Source organism: Coturnix japonica, chromosome 5 (genome assembly GCF_054131305.1).
Source record: "Coturnix japonica strain WE chromosome 5, WE-NBRP24, whole genome shotgun sequence".
NCBI classification, from domain to species: Eukaryota; Metazoa; Chordata; class Aves; order Galliformes; family Phasianidae; genus Coturnix; species Coturnix japonica.
In genome coordinates, this window is record NC_140667.1 from 15,198,608 (window position 1) to 15,212,802 (window position 14,195).

The 14,195-nt window shown below is 37.6% G+C and overlaps 1 protein-coding gene and 1 long non-coding RNA gene across 6 annotated transcripts in view; one reads left to right on the plus strand and one right to left on the minus strand.

The window, feature by feature from the left end:
- GALNT18 (polypeptide N-acetylgalactosaminyltransferase 18) overlaps positions 1-2,138 on the plus strand; it is a 224,944-nt gene extending 222,806 nt beyond the window's left edge. For all 4 annotated transcript variants that reach the window (XR_014946434.1, XM_015864042.2, XM_015864041.3 and 1 more), the window contains exon 12: positions 1,669-2,138. Coding sequence is in view for 3 of the 4 variants with exons in the window: in XM_015864042.2 (XP_015719528.1) it covers positions 1,669-1,815 (147 nt within the window). In the remaining variant the exon portion in view is untranslated. The remainder of the gene's footprint in view (positions 1-1,668) is intronic.
- Positions 1-14,195, minus strand: part of LOC107314610 (uncharacterized) — an 88,439-nt gene that overhangs the window by 4,783 nt on the left and 69,461 nt on the right. The window contains exon 5 of one of the 2 annotated variants that reach the window (XR_014946437.1): positions 6,279-6,446. This is a non-coding gene — a long non-coding RNA (uncharacterized LOC107314610). Of the gene's footprint in view, positions 1-6,278; positions 6,447-14,195 lie in introns of those variants that run through there. The other variant, XR_014946438.1, reaches the window with a different exon arrangement.

Genomic DNA, 14,195 nt, shown 5'->3' on the forward strand with positions numbered 1-14,195 from the left:
AGAAAATATTAAAAAAATTCAGCAGTTCATTTTTGTCAGTAAAAAAATATTCATTACGTCAGAGTTTTAACTCTGCAGGACCTCATTCAAAGCTCCATGGATTCAACTGAAAAACTCTCACCAAAAATCAGTGAATTTTGTAAGGTCAAAGTCACTTGATCATTTTATTCACTTGAGTGAATAAAAACCTTTAACTGATTTCCTATAGCAGTTAGTTAAAAAAAAAAAATAAAAAAATTACTTCAAACAATTATAGTGCTTATGGATGTCTTAGAGTTTATGCTGTCACTGTACACCCACATTTAACTACCATTATTGATATAGATGTCAATAAATTCTTATACAGAATTGGGAAAATACAGTTCACTCAGCATTTCATTACAGAGATCCCAGTGTACAGAGTGCCTAATGTATGCTTGTCTGTTTAATCTGGATTCTGCACCTAGGCCTACCTGGGAGAATCTAAGGGAGCCTTGTGTTCTGCATATCACAGATTATTCCTGATATGGTCTCTCTTACTCCAAGCCATATTTAGATCTTAGAGATTTCAAACCTGTTTCTGTCTCACTAGCCAGTTCTCAAAATGTATTACTGATACAATAGGAGGAAAAGATGCTCCTCTGGTCACCTGTCTGAATGGAGCACAACCTGTACTGAATAGAATTATCTGCCCTTGCCTGAAAAAAACAGCCTACTCTGAAGACCAAATTCAGCATTTCTATTGGATATGGCAAATATCCCTGTGATTAGAAATCTCTCACACTTATCACATTTTATAACACAGACCTAACACAAACCATTTACCTTTTGTGGGTCTTAATTTTTTTTTTTTTTTAATCACAACTATACAATTTCCCCCACTGTATGAATAAGCAATTTAAATACATAGCTGCTCTTTCTATACTTCAGCTGTACTAACATGGTTGTACTGAGTGACCGACCCTCCATTCTTTGATTTGCAGATTAATCCAGTAATTCTCTATTCTGTGAGTCCAAGATCCTCTAGAGACAAACACAGCCTTTCAGACTACTGTACAAATTATTCTGCTGCTTTTCTTGGGAGAAAGTTACCATTATTAAATAGAACAGAGTATGAAAGCACCAATAAAGAAATTAACCCTAAGGACTAGAAGGAAAAAAAAAAAAGTAGAAAAATGATTTATTTATTTATTATGTCTGCTGGTAACTGTGTGATAACCTCAGTCATTTAAGATTATTTTCACTCCAAGTAGCAGATAGCGAGGGGCTTTTAGCTTGGCAGTATCACACTGATGAACAAAGAGTAGGTATTGAGGACTAATAACAAAAGATTATAAGAGATCATTAATTTCACTATTCAAAGAAGGTAAGAAAAACTAAGAGGAAAACTTTTGGACTATGGTTAAAGAGCATGGCCAGAAATGCAGCTTGTTTCTAGAAATTCCATTTGCTGAAATGTTAAGCAAGCAATTGTAACCATTCTGAACTGCCTCAGATTAAATCAGCCTGTGACAAAAGGAACCTTCACTACAGACTCAGCTTAGTGCCTGTCTTGCCCCCAGTTTTCCACAGTAGCAGCGGACTTCAGGAGATGGACACTGGAATGCTAATTCATATTGTCATGCAGTAGCAATGCAACATCATGATGGTGTTTAACCCAAACTTTGTTTTTCCCCCCCACCTTTATAGGGAGGTCCAATCCAGAACCGAAAATCCAAGCGTTGCCTGGAACTGCAGGAAAACAACGAAAATGAATTTGGATTTCAACTCGTCCTACAGAAATGCACCGGACAACGCTGGTCTATAACAAACGTCTTGAAAAGCTTGTCATCATAGCAGACTGCATTTTTCTACCCATTCCTTTTGCTACTGTGTAGCAAATACTGAATTGTTGCCTGCTGTACTGTGTTTCTTTCCTCCCTGTTCCTTCTCTCCTTTCTGTCCCTTTGATTTTATTCTGTGAGTGTGTGGAAATTGGGTTTGTGAGCCAAAAATAGACATTTTATTTTACAATTACGTTTTCATTGCATTTATAGAGGTGTTGAATGATAGGTGATGGGTAGGCTATCCTAAAATATTTTACATCTGTAAATAGAAAACAAATGGAGAATATTTATAACTCAAGCTTTTATTGAATAAAAAAAACCAAATTCAATTTATTACTGTCTAGCTGTCTCCAGGGTAATCAGCTTAGATATTAAGTGGTGCTTTCACCGTTCTTATTAACTAAAGTCTCATCCTGACAAGCAGCTGCTGAGTATCAGTGTTTTCCAGGCTTTTTGTTAATGCCCACCTTAGCCAAAATTCAAAGGAGTAGATGGTGGCCAGCATTACACAACTCAACATATGTCATGCCCAAGGATTCAGAGGCAATGCCGGTTCCATGGCCATTAACAATATAACTCCCTCACCATCTCTTCCCCAGACAGGAACGTGAAGATACAGGAGAAACTCAAAACACCAAAGAAGGCAGTCACAAAGAGTGGGTCACATTTTCTTTTCCATGATCCTAATAAACCATGTAAAAGGAACTCTGGTTCTTCAACCAGCTGGACTGAGGTGCAATTCTGTGGATTCCACAGCTTCAGCACTGACCTGCCTTCAACCAGAAAAGAGAACAAAGCCAGGGCTATGAAAAATTCCAGTTGGGGCAAGTTCTTCTCTGGGGGTACATGTATCTTGAAGATTTCATCACACAGGAAATAATGTTGATTGCCAAATGCTAATTGATAGTTATTCTATTAACATTTACTTTTTGCACCATTTAAGTTTTCTTAACACAAAAGGACCAACTAAACCAATGCTCAACATATACGGCCTAGTATCAGATATTGTCTTTAAGTCTGCTCATACAAATAACTAAACAATCAACTCTTCAGACTCACCAGGCTAGCGCTCAAGGCAGAAACTGGCTTTGGGTGGTCTGGTACTCCTGCCACCTCTGATAAACAAGCAGTAATACCATTATTCCCGGTGTCTTGAGTTGAAGACCTTAGACACACCAGGAAGCTACTTCTGTGAGCTGCAGACCCATGTGGGGGCCACCCAGGCAGCTCAGCCAGCAGCAGCTGCTGGGCCATTCTCTTGTGTCACAGTTCCCACAAAAACGGGCAACCAGGCGTGTGCACACACACACAGGCCGTCCATGACAAATCTTTCTGAAGCAAGCAGAGCAAAGCCTTAAGAGCAATCCCTGTCCTGGTATCAACAATTCATCCATGACAGTCAAAAAGAAAGCAGTATTCAGGTAGCTTTTTAAAATCAGCTGTTTTACTTTAGTCTAAACTTTAAGTAACAAGCATAACCTCTTTTGCAGCAGGTGTTTTGGTTTGTTTGTTTTTGTTAAATTGGGGGTTGCAGACAGGCTTTACATTTAGGATCAGCTAATGGTCTTGTTCTTAATGAGTGGTTATTGTCATGTTGCATGTTAATTATAAATATTCAACATGCTGCTATATATATTTAGGTTAGCTTCAGAGAAGAAAATGCAGAGCCAACAATGCAAAGCAGTTAACAGTCAATTAAGACTGTTTTTTTGGGTTTTTTTTGTACCTGTGCTCCAACCAACTTATGGGCCCCTCAGGCTGGTTTGGGTACAAACTCACACTAAAAGAACAATAACTAGAGTGTCAGGGTACCACAGCTGGAAAGATGAAGCAACTTAGGTTTCACCCTGTGGGGAAAACAGGATGTTTTCCACAAAGAGGTATTGGTTGTACATGCGAACCAATCCTCTTGCAGAGCCATGACTGCAGAAGGCTCAGTACCTGGCTTTCTAATCCTTCTCTAATTTAGCTACTGTCCAGCTTGACAATTATCTCCTGAAGACCAGATCAACACGGAGGAATCTGGGTGATCAGACAGAGGAAAAGCAAAGGATTCATACAGCATAGCATGACATAAACTTATCCTCATTTCATCAAAGATGCCAAGAATTAAGTGCGTGGGGATGCAGCCATATGGTCTCAGAAGATATTTTCTTTCACACATCTCTTCTCTTGGAAGAGAAAAAGAACCAGCACTGTCAAACAACTGTAAGTGAAGAACAGAGCTATCTTTTGTTCCACCTGGCAATAACTTACAGATAAAGGGAACTGCTGAGAGTTCAAGGACACACATCAAGATAATGCAACATAGATTTTCCTTGCTTATATTTGAAATTTATACAGATAGATATCACATGTGCGTACACACGCTGCCAAACATGTATCTGTATATCTATTAAAAAAACAATATATTCATGTGTGCACATTCACAAAGAGACTCTTTACCAGAAAAACAAACAAACAAAGAAAAACCTGAAGCAACTCTCAACCAAACAGCCATTGGGACATATCAACAAGACACTGAGCTGAAAAGCTTAGAGCGCTTATCTCAATGCTACCCAGAATACCTTCAACACTACTGTTTTAAATGTAGACACACTAAAAAAACCAAACAAACAGAAAATAGCTTCTCATCTTTAAACTTTTGTTCAAATAACCACTGAATGTTTTCCACAGGGGTAATTTAGAATAACTTCTCAAAACAGATACAAAGTACTCATGCTAACGATTTAGCACAGGAGGCAAACATTAATTGCTCTTGAATAACGGTATTCTCTACTGTAGAGTTTCTTAATTTTATTTTTTTCCTCTACACAACCCACTTTTATCATGAAAATGCTTAAGGAGTGCTGAACGATGCTCAGCAGTGCTAATCACAGCTGCATTCTGAAACATCAATGCAAAGAATTTTGGCTTATTGACTAAATGCAGCTTCGCATTGTCTGTTCCAAGTTAACTACTTCACCTCAATTCATTCTCATCATGTGGAGGATCTTTATCAATCTTCATCACAAAGCATCTGAAAACATCTTGTAACACTACTGAAACGTATTTTCCATCATACTGTACTACTTCCAGTGAAGTACCCTCAAGTGAAGTGCATAGCAACTAATACAGATTTCTCCAATCAAGAACAAAATACTTCTCAGGATATGAAAACAAAATATTTATAATACTTGCTGAAGGACAGAGGTAAGTGGACTTTCTGTTCAACTTTTAAAGGAAACAATGATTCTAAGAAAACTGGACCAAAGTTTAGGAGGTGACTTTGGTCAGACTTGAAGGAAGAACTAGGAGATGAAGTCCATCCTTCAAACTCTACTAACATCCTTGGTTCAAGGTGTTCAAGTTGGAGGTCCTGATTTTCTATACATAACAGCTCACCAAGTTTTTAGAATACTCAAACTTCCTTACCACCAGAAATTTCCCTACCATCAGCTCTTGTGAAATCTAATCCAGGGCACCCCATTAGTCTAAGTCCATGGCTACCCAGTAGTCTCTTACTCCGACCTTTAATCACGAAAAATAAGTCAGACTGTTCAGGTAAACATAAGGGGTCTTTGTGCCACAGCCTTTTGGGACATAAAAATGCATCCCTTTGGCTAAAGGCAGCAACTTTTTAAAATCCACAGCTAAGTACATATGCTCCCCAGTATTCAAACACTGAACAGAATATAGTAGTTTGCCACCTCTCAGCCAGGCAGAGAGCAAAGAGAAAGCTGTTGTTTTAATTAGGGTTTACTGGGCATCATATTTTTGTTTTTGTTTTTGTTTGGTTGGTTTTTTTTTCTATATTATCCTAAACATTGTTCAGCTGTAGAGTAAGTCTTTACCACTCAAGCTCCAAATTCTCTGGAAATGCTTACACTTGAAGAGGAGAAACTAAAAAAAGTCCCAAATGTGTCTCCTGATCATCTTGAATAACAGATGACAAACCATAAATTAAAAGCTCCTGCTGCTTTCACCCATCTGAAAATGACCGTGCACATTCTTCCTCAAATCCAGATCCAAACAGTTCCATGAAAACAGTGAAACTACGCAAACTATTGTGCCAGTGCCTGCTATTAACAGCCATGAATCCTCATTTCATGTAAATTAGGGTATATATGTTGATTTTCAAGAATGTCATCAATTTCTCACTACAAGATATGGTTTAGTAGTTTGATGTAGCTATGGTAATGGGAGGAAGGTTGGACTAAATAATCTTGTAGGTCCTTTCCAACCTTGTGATTCTATGATACAAGGAGTCAGACTGGATCCCCAAAATACCTGAAATCAAAACTGATACTCAACTCTACAAATAACCTTTTTAAATATTTGTTGAAGTAGTGTTCAGAACTCACACATGCGCTGTGAACCTATAGAAAAGGCCTTACCAAACTGGATGCTGAAAATATCTTTTTATACAGTTGAAAAGTACAAAACAAATACTGCAATAGAAGAATTAATTTTTTCCAGTGCACAGCAACTTACCAAAAGTGATCTTAAGCTGAGAGTTTTTATGTTGAACATACATAGTCAGATTCAGGAATCATTTGGAGCTTAAGAGTTCAAGAAAGATCACCATCATGCTTTCAAAATGAATTCAATTTTCTCAACATCACACTGTGCTCGTATGCTTTGCTATAGAGCATATTTTACCTGGATAGAGATCACACAAGAAAAAAAAATAAAAAGCACTCCGCAAAAACAGCATCAGTATCCATTTCAAATTCTAAGCAGGTATCTCTTTTCTAATCAGTCTGTCTTTCCTATTCTAAAAAGGATGAGTCCAAACTTAAATCAAATTACTTTCAATTCAAAGCACTGGCTATATATTAGTTATCTAACCTTTCTGCCTACTACTCAATGCAATGTGTGACACCTCTGTGTCTCCCGGGTAGATGATGCCTAGGGAAGCAGAGTCATCTTAGTGTTTTCATTTTCATTTTTTACTTAGAATTCAACAGAGTTGAAGGAAAGGGTTCTCAGCTCTCAGATTTGATTGCACAGAGACAGAAATATTTGAGATGATACTTTAGGTTTAAAATAGTTCATATTTAAACCACTGTATGGTTCCATTGCATGTCTTTGCCCATTTGGTCTCACAATCAATACTTGCTGAAAGGACAGCAATTTCATTAATTCTGCATCTTACAAATGATGCTTACATGTATTAAATACTTAAATGAAGTTTTCTGAGAGAGATTAAATCATATGCAGCTTTCAGCCTCTCAAAATATCTGAAAAGAACAGTGTATATCATATCAATGCTCACAGCAGTCAGGGTTTACAGATTTGGGTTGCTCCATGGTATGATTCCAACATACTGTTGAACAACTACCACTTCTTCCCTAATCACTTACATACATTTTACTCTCCAGTTTAGTCAGTTGATCCTTCTTGATCTAAGTAGGAGCTTGTTCATCTTACTTGTGTCACACCTTTCATACTGAATGGATGTAAGACTTTGCTTAATGGTAGTTTTTATGAAGAGTGACGTAATTAAATTTTGCTCAAAATTACAGTCTACTGATAAAGCCAAACCTCTCAGATCAGGACGCATTTTGTTCTTTTCCCCTCCCAGCTGCATCCAACAAGTCATCATATGTGTGAGCAAACATTTTAGGCTATCTATCTTCTTTGGTACATTCCTTTTGTGTTTTAAATATCTGGCCAAGGCTTTTCTCCATTTCATCAAAAGGATGTTGTTTGCATGGGATGAATAAGAAGGTCTGCTCGCAGTCCAGAGATCACCTCTGCCATCTAAAAGGAACTGGGCTTCATGAGTGCTAATTTGTGTAAAATTTGCATTTCATTTCTAAATCAGTGTTCAAGATCTCTCATTAGTTCTTTGATCTGACAGAAAAGTTTGAGTAATTTACACTTTATAGTGAAAGATGGACTACAGCATAAGATGTTTTATTATCTTCATAAGTAGTGGTATTAATGTGATAGGCACATCTTTGAAATGGTCTAAAGCTTTCACTTCTTTAAAGCAACAGAACATAAGAGCAATCAAGTATATTTTCCTCTATCACACTACAATACTGTTGTTCCATGGAGCTTGTAGCTGAAGGAGTAAAGCACTACGATACATACTGGTATCTTAAAATTTGCCCTAACCAAGGCAAAGTTATCCAGTTTGAATGGAGATGCTGAAAAATATGGAAAACAAAGAGGAAGAAAACAGAAAAGGCTAAGCAGTCAGCTTATGCTTTCCTAAGGCTAGCTTATTTCCTGGTGGAAAAGAAGGCATAAAACCATGTATGGTGAGAGGCACATGCTGATATTCATTTAGCAGTTGAAACTGCCCCTTAGGCATTTTCCTTCCTTCCTTTAATCAAGTGTTGAATATCAGATGCTAAAGCTAGAAAGCCACCACATACCAGATGCTGTCTCTAGCTGCTCTTCCACATTGTGCCTTACAGGTACCAGGTGTTTAACTCTGAAATAGCACTCATACAGCCCTTGCTTTTAAAGCCTTAGCAGAAATCCCTCAGGCGTATGAGCCAGCAGTTGCCTGTGAAAAAACAATAGTATTCTTCAGGGATTTGTACAGCACCTTCCCTACCTCTCCAGGTGCTTTACAGTTACAGTGATAACCATAACAAAAAGAGTGGAAAACCATAAAAGGAAACAACCAAATTAAATAAATAATTAATTAAAAAACAAAAAAAACAACAACAACAAAAAAAAAACCTAAAAAATATCAGATCAGGAGAAGTGATCCTGCCCCTCCAAACTAAAGGAGGGGAAATTTAAGACTGGATATAAGGAAAGAGCTTTTTAGATTTTATTTATGGAAAGGGTTGTGAGGAACTGGCACAGGTGCCCAGATAAGTCATGGATGCCCCTTCCTTGGAGACACTCACAGTCAGGCTGGATAGGGCACTGCACAACTAATCTAGCTGTGGGTGCGCCTGTTGCAGGGGATTTGGATCAGATGACCCTTAAGGGTCCCTCCAGACTTGAGTGATTCAGTGATAAGCTATAGCCCAAATCAAACCTTGAAGCCAAAGAAGCAAACTCAAGATTGTAGTAAACTGTAGACAAATGTATAAGTGCAAACACAATTTCACAACTGGAATTTATAGCACTTGAAGGACTTAATTATCCACATAGGTAATGCAGAAACTGATGCGTAGTTTTCTCATCATGTTCAGAAAGCACGCATTAGGGCAGGCAACAATTTCTACTTTATTCTTGTCAAATTTCTGGACAGGCCTTCTAGACACATATCACACATCGCTGGGAATAGCACATAGATTTGTCTTTCAAGAATAGCATTACAACTACGATCACAAAACCAAATAAGTAGAAGTAAATCAAAACTTCCTAAAATGCTTATTTGAAAATAAAACCTTTATGTGTGTGTTAATTTTATGTGCATATTTACTGCTACTTTATTTAATCGGATTATTATTTCCAAGGCAGTCACAGGTTTCTTTTATGTAGACTGATTTTTAATATAGAAAACAGTCTTCATAACTAGTTGCCACAATTTTTAGAGTTCTTAAATTACCCACAATCCTACTTGTATAAAGCACCCTAAGGTACTTGGTGCCATCTGCTACCTATTGCTCTTGTGTGGAACATGCACATTTAATCGGTAACTTTCATTGCTTTTCCAACAATGCATTTCTGATCTGCATATAAAATACAGCCCAAATGTTGTTTACCCAATATAGCTGTAAGACCAGAAATAGCTTTATCAGCTATTTATTCCTTTTAAATGTCATCAATGATTCATATTTGATCTAATAAGTTTTCTTCAATTATTACTGCCCGTAAAACATACCCCCAAGCGCAATCTTTGGAAGATCTCCTATACAGTTGTTGATTGTGCTCTTATCCTCCTCTTTGCATCTTCTTTCAATTCTTCCCTTGATAGAAATACAAGAACTTAGAATATGCGTTCTTTCTAAGTTCATGATTCGTTTGTATTGTTCCTTAGGCACTAAACATTTCCTCAGCTTAAAGTTTCAAATCCACGGAGAGGCCAACAGTTGCATTAGAAGCAACCAATAGGATAAAGAACTAATTGCACTGCACACTACTCCTGTGCCATCGAAACATACCAAAAGGAAGGAAAAATACAATAAGAAGAGAAAGAAGATGCGTATTTGCACAACATAGCTTTCCATGTCCCTTACCAAAGCCTTAAGCACAGCATATCTTGCTACAACCACAGTCTGTAAGAAAAGGGGAAAGAAAAAAAACAACTGTACCACATAACTAAAGTCCTTTTGCTCTCCTGACAATAAAATGTGTTGCTGAGAGCTTTCTCCAGAGTACCGATTAACCAAAAAAAAAAAAAAAAAAGCAAAATGAAAAGCCCTTACTCTGCTTAGTTACACACACTAATCACACAAAGAAAACCACACATTATATTTGGTGATGCCAAAGATATGAACATACGCAGCCAAGGTAGCAGGACTCCTGCTGAATGTACAGTGCAAATCACACTTCCTCATTCTACAGATTTGCAGTTTCCTCACCTTTTAATACCAGATCTAAGAAAGGAGGATGGGCAAAACCCAGCACAGAACTGCAAGTTTAAGAAGAGCTTCCAGTGCAGCAACTTGCTTTTTAGTTGTGAAATTTGAAGGTCTTTCTGATAGCAATGAGGACAGATATATTCCCTGGACTGTCCTGACAACTGAAACCTACATGTGACATTAGAAGTGAGGGAAAACACTTTCCAAATCACAAAAGGAAATGTCTGCATTCTTTTGCATAAAAGTACACAAGCAGAGAAAAAAGCAACAGATTTTCTTTCCAAGTCTGAAAAAATGCATCTATAAATGACTATAAAATAATCTGAAAATAGGCTCCAATATTATGCAGTTTTAGAAAATAAACTACAAAAACTGCAACAAAAACACAGATAAAAACCATACCTAGCTGTACAGTTGTAGTGTTTTCTCTCTGCTGCAGCACACCATCAAAATTCTACAGAGCAAATCCATGAAAGCCAACCATTTAGACATTTCCCATGATGCATACAAACCCAGATATTGCCGTATGCTAAACAACCCCATGAAGTATCACTTATTTGATTGGCAAAACCTTGTTTTTGAAGCTCACAGTATTTGTGACACTTTCTATGTTTTGCCATGCTACAAACACACGGCCTTCCAAGCTTGTCCCTTTAAGTACCCTTGGCAAGTGAAACCATCAACGCACTTTCAGCCAGGCCTTCCAGGTACTGAGGAATCTGGAAATGGTGTTCCAGTCCTATCTGTGCACAGTTGGCCTGCATTTACGGGCAGCCCTTACTGTCCTTTGTGGATCACTAACAACAGAACAAGTTCCTACCCTTAGCCCAGCTGCCAGGTGCTGAAAAGCCATAACAACCATAACCAAACTGAGGTAAATCGCAATAAAGTTATGTGCTAGAACAAGTAACTTCTCTAGAAAGCCCATTTACAACAGCTTCTGAGTCACAGAGGGTAGTTTTCCATCTTTCCCTTCTTACGTACTATGAAGTGCAGCCAAACAGAAAACTTCATGAAAGGAATCGCCAAAAAGTCAACGCACTTGCAAACAAAAGGTAAAATTCACACTTAGAAATGTCACAGCTACAGCATCTTATCCAAAGTCACACTGTCAATTTCAAGCTTATTTTGTCCGTATTATCAATGCTTCATCAATGCTTTGATAGGCAGTAAATTTAATCACAATGCAACATCATATCCATTACATCTAGACTGTGATACCAGACATTTTGATGCTTCTCTATTTTATCCATTCAAAGACAAGGCAAACTATACTGGTCACCTGTCAACAACTTTCATATCTGTGCAGTTAAAAAAGACACAAACATTGAGGAACTAGCTATAATGAGATTACTGGACACCTGGTGAAAATCTGTACTGCTACCATGCACTGCTTGTCATCTCAGTATTGCATTCTGTTATTAAATGCTACCTTAATATAATGCATGAGAGAATGAAAAAGGAAAGAATTGAGCATTTTTTATTGGACTGCCCTTATGTATATCTGGAATGGAACCAATATCCACAAGTTCTTGGTATCTTGAGTCACAAAATTCACTCCATTCCCTGGGGAAGGGGTATTAACATTAACTTAAAACACATTACCAGATTCCACATCAATTTACTGGGCAATGGGGCGGTCCCAGTTTTACATTCCCACTGTCACATGCAGCAGAGCAAGAGATTTTTATCCCTGCCAAACAGTACAGCAGAAATACAGGTAAAGATACTGCTATAGTTACCATAACAACTGCTTTTAACTGCATTTGTTTTCAAGAATACATTTTTTTTTCCTTCATTCAAAGAGAAACAGTATATTTATTATTGGTAAGTGGATGTTTCTCAAGGGCCGAGTTCTTTTAAAGCCATTACCCTTGAGCACATATTTTAGATTTGCAAGAATAAAAGCAGAGTGCTTCTCATTGTTCAGTATGATAACAACTCTAATTAATCTCTCTTTCTATATATACGTATAATATGAAGAGCTTTTTAGAAAATGAGATTTGGTTCTGCAGAAGCAGAGATAACATCCATCAGCTTATTGGTAACTCACTTCTTACACTTCACAGGTGGTTTGAATTCATTTTCATCTTCTACACAGGTTTCAGTGATCAGTAATAGCCCACTTTGGCACTACTGGCACTGAGGTCAAAATATGTTCCTTCATTTCTTTATCTATGAGATGATAAAAATGAGCAGGGTCTGAAGTTTTATTCATGTTGTCATGTAAGGCTTCTCAGAGATTCATTGTTCCCAGTGACTCTAACACAAACAAGGGAATGCTCCTGCAGTAGCTGCTCTGGCCAGAATGATTTGCTACAGATCAGAAAGAAAAATAATGCACAGTAATGGCTGTAGATGCATATTCCTCCTACTTCAGATCAGGGAGAGATGAGAAGCAGTTTTGGTGGAGAAGTGTCTGTGGCACACACACAGGTAAGAAACTGTTGCTCTCCGGATCTTACATCTTACAGGAAATCATGGAATGATTTATAATAGATTAAGCTTTCTCAAATGGCATAAAGGATTCTCAGATCATTCAGCCTTGTCTCATTTTTAACAAAGGCCTTACCACACACACAGTATGGAGGAAGTGAAGTGCCAGATTCACAAAGTGCATGGGAGATGAAGTCCATTTTAAGGCAACTGACAGATTTTTGCAAGGACTTGGAAAAATATAACGTTTAATCTCTGGTCCCTGAGAAAATGAGCTAACCCAGCCTTCTGGATATTTATTATTTCATTTTAAGTTCCAAAGGCAAAAGCTCGGAAATGTGCATCTAAAATAGCTTGACTAGTAAAAAGAATATATATTCCTAATTATACCGTAGATTCTTTTTATTGCTGCATTCTAACTGTCATCTTGTAGCACCTTAGAAAACCAGTAACTCCACGTCTCTTAGAAACTGCAAGAGCAACAGCCAGTAGCTCTATTCAGAGGGCAGCCAGGTGGTTGTTTCTTTGTCTTTACAGCTGCTACTAGGAGTAACTAACATCACATTTCTGCTAATAACCATTCTGCACTGGCAACGTGGTAACTTAGGGCCAGCGCTGCTCACCTCACTCCCACAGGTACTCAGGGAGCTTCGCAAACAGTGCTGACAGTTTCCCTGCATGAAGTGAAAGAAAATAGCATTGCAGTTTAGGGGTTTTGATTTTGTTTTGATTTTGGGGTTTTTTTTGTTTTTGTTTTTAAATGTGTTCTGCAAACTGGTAATTTGAAACAGCCTATACATTCAAATATGACTTCCACTGGGAGAAACTCACCAACAAATTGTCTAACAGGGTGCATTAAAATCCACTTTCTCTCTCATTAAGCAATTAGAAACTCCTGTATGGAGAGGAGCATTTCCAAGTGCATTTGAAGAGACAATAATACAATATGCATGAAGTACTGTCTCCAACAAATTCTTTTCCAAGTAGCCAACCTAATACACACACTGATGATCTAATGAGAGGTCCAATACTTTGTCTACATTTAGTCTTTGTGCTTTCTAATGTGCACTGACTTGCCAGATTACTTATATTTCTGCTATCCACATCACAAACCCTTCATAAATGCTCTTCTGTGAACTATAACCACTGATCAGCCAAAATTATCTGCTTCCAAATTTTTTTCTGTGGCACTGCATTAAGTCTGCATACCTAATTCCAGTTATTTGCTGTTAAAGCACTACAGCCTGTTTTTGTAAATGATACACAAATATGTGTTCACACTTTTGTACAGGACTTCATTAAAAAAAATTCAGGGGAGTGGTTTCTCTAATACGTCCTTCTCAAAGAAGTCTTCCAAGGGTTTTCTCCTCTTTGGTACTTTATCGCACTGTTTCTAAGTAGTGAATTAGAACCATATTCCACAGAGAAAAAATAATTTAAAAAAAAAAAAAAGAAAATCGAAGCTACTTTGGCC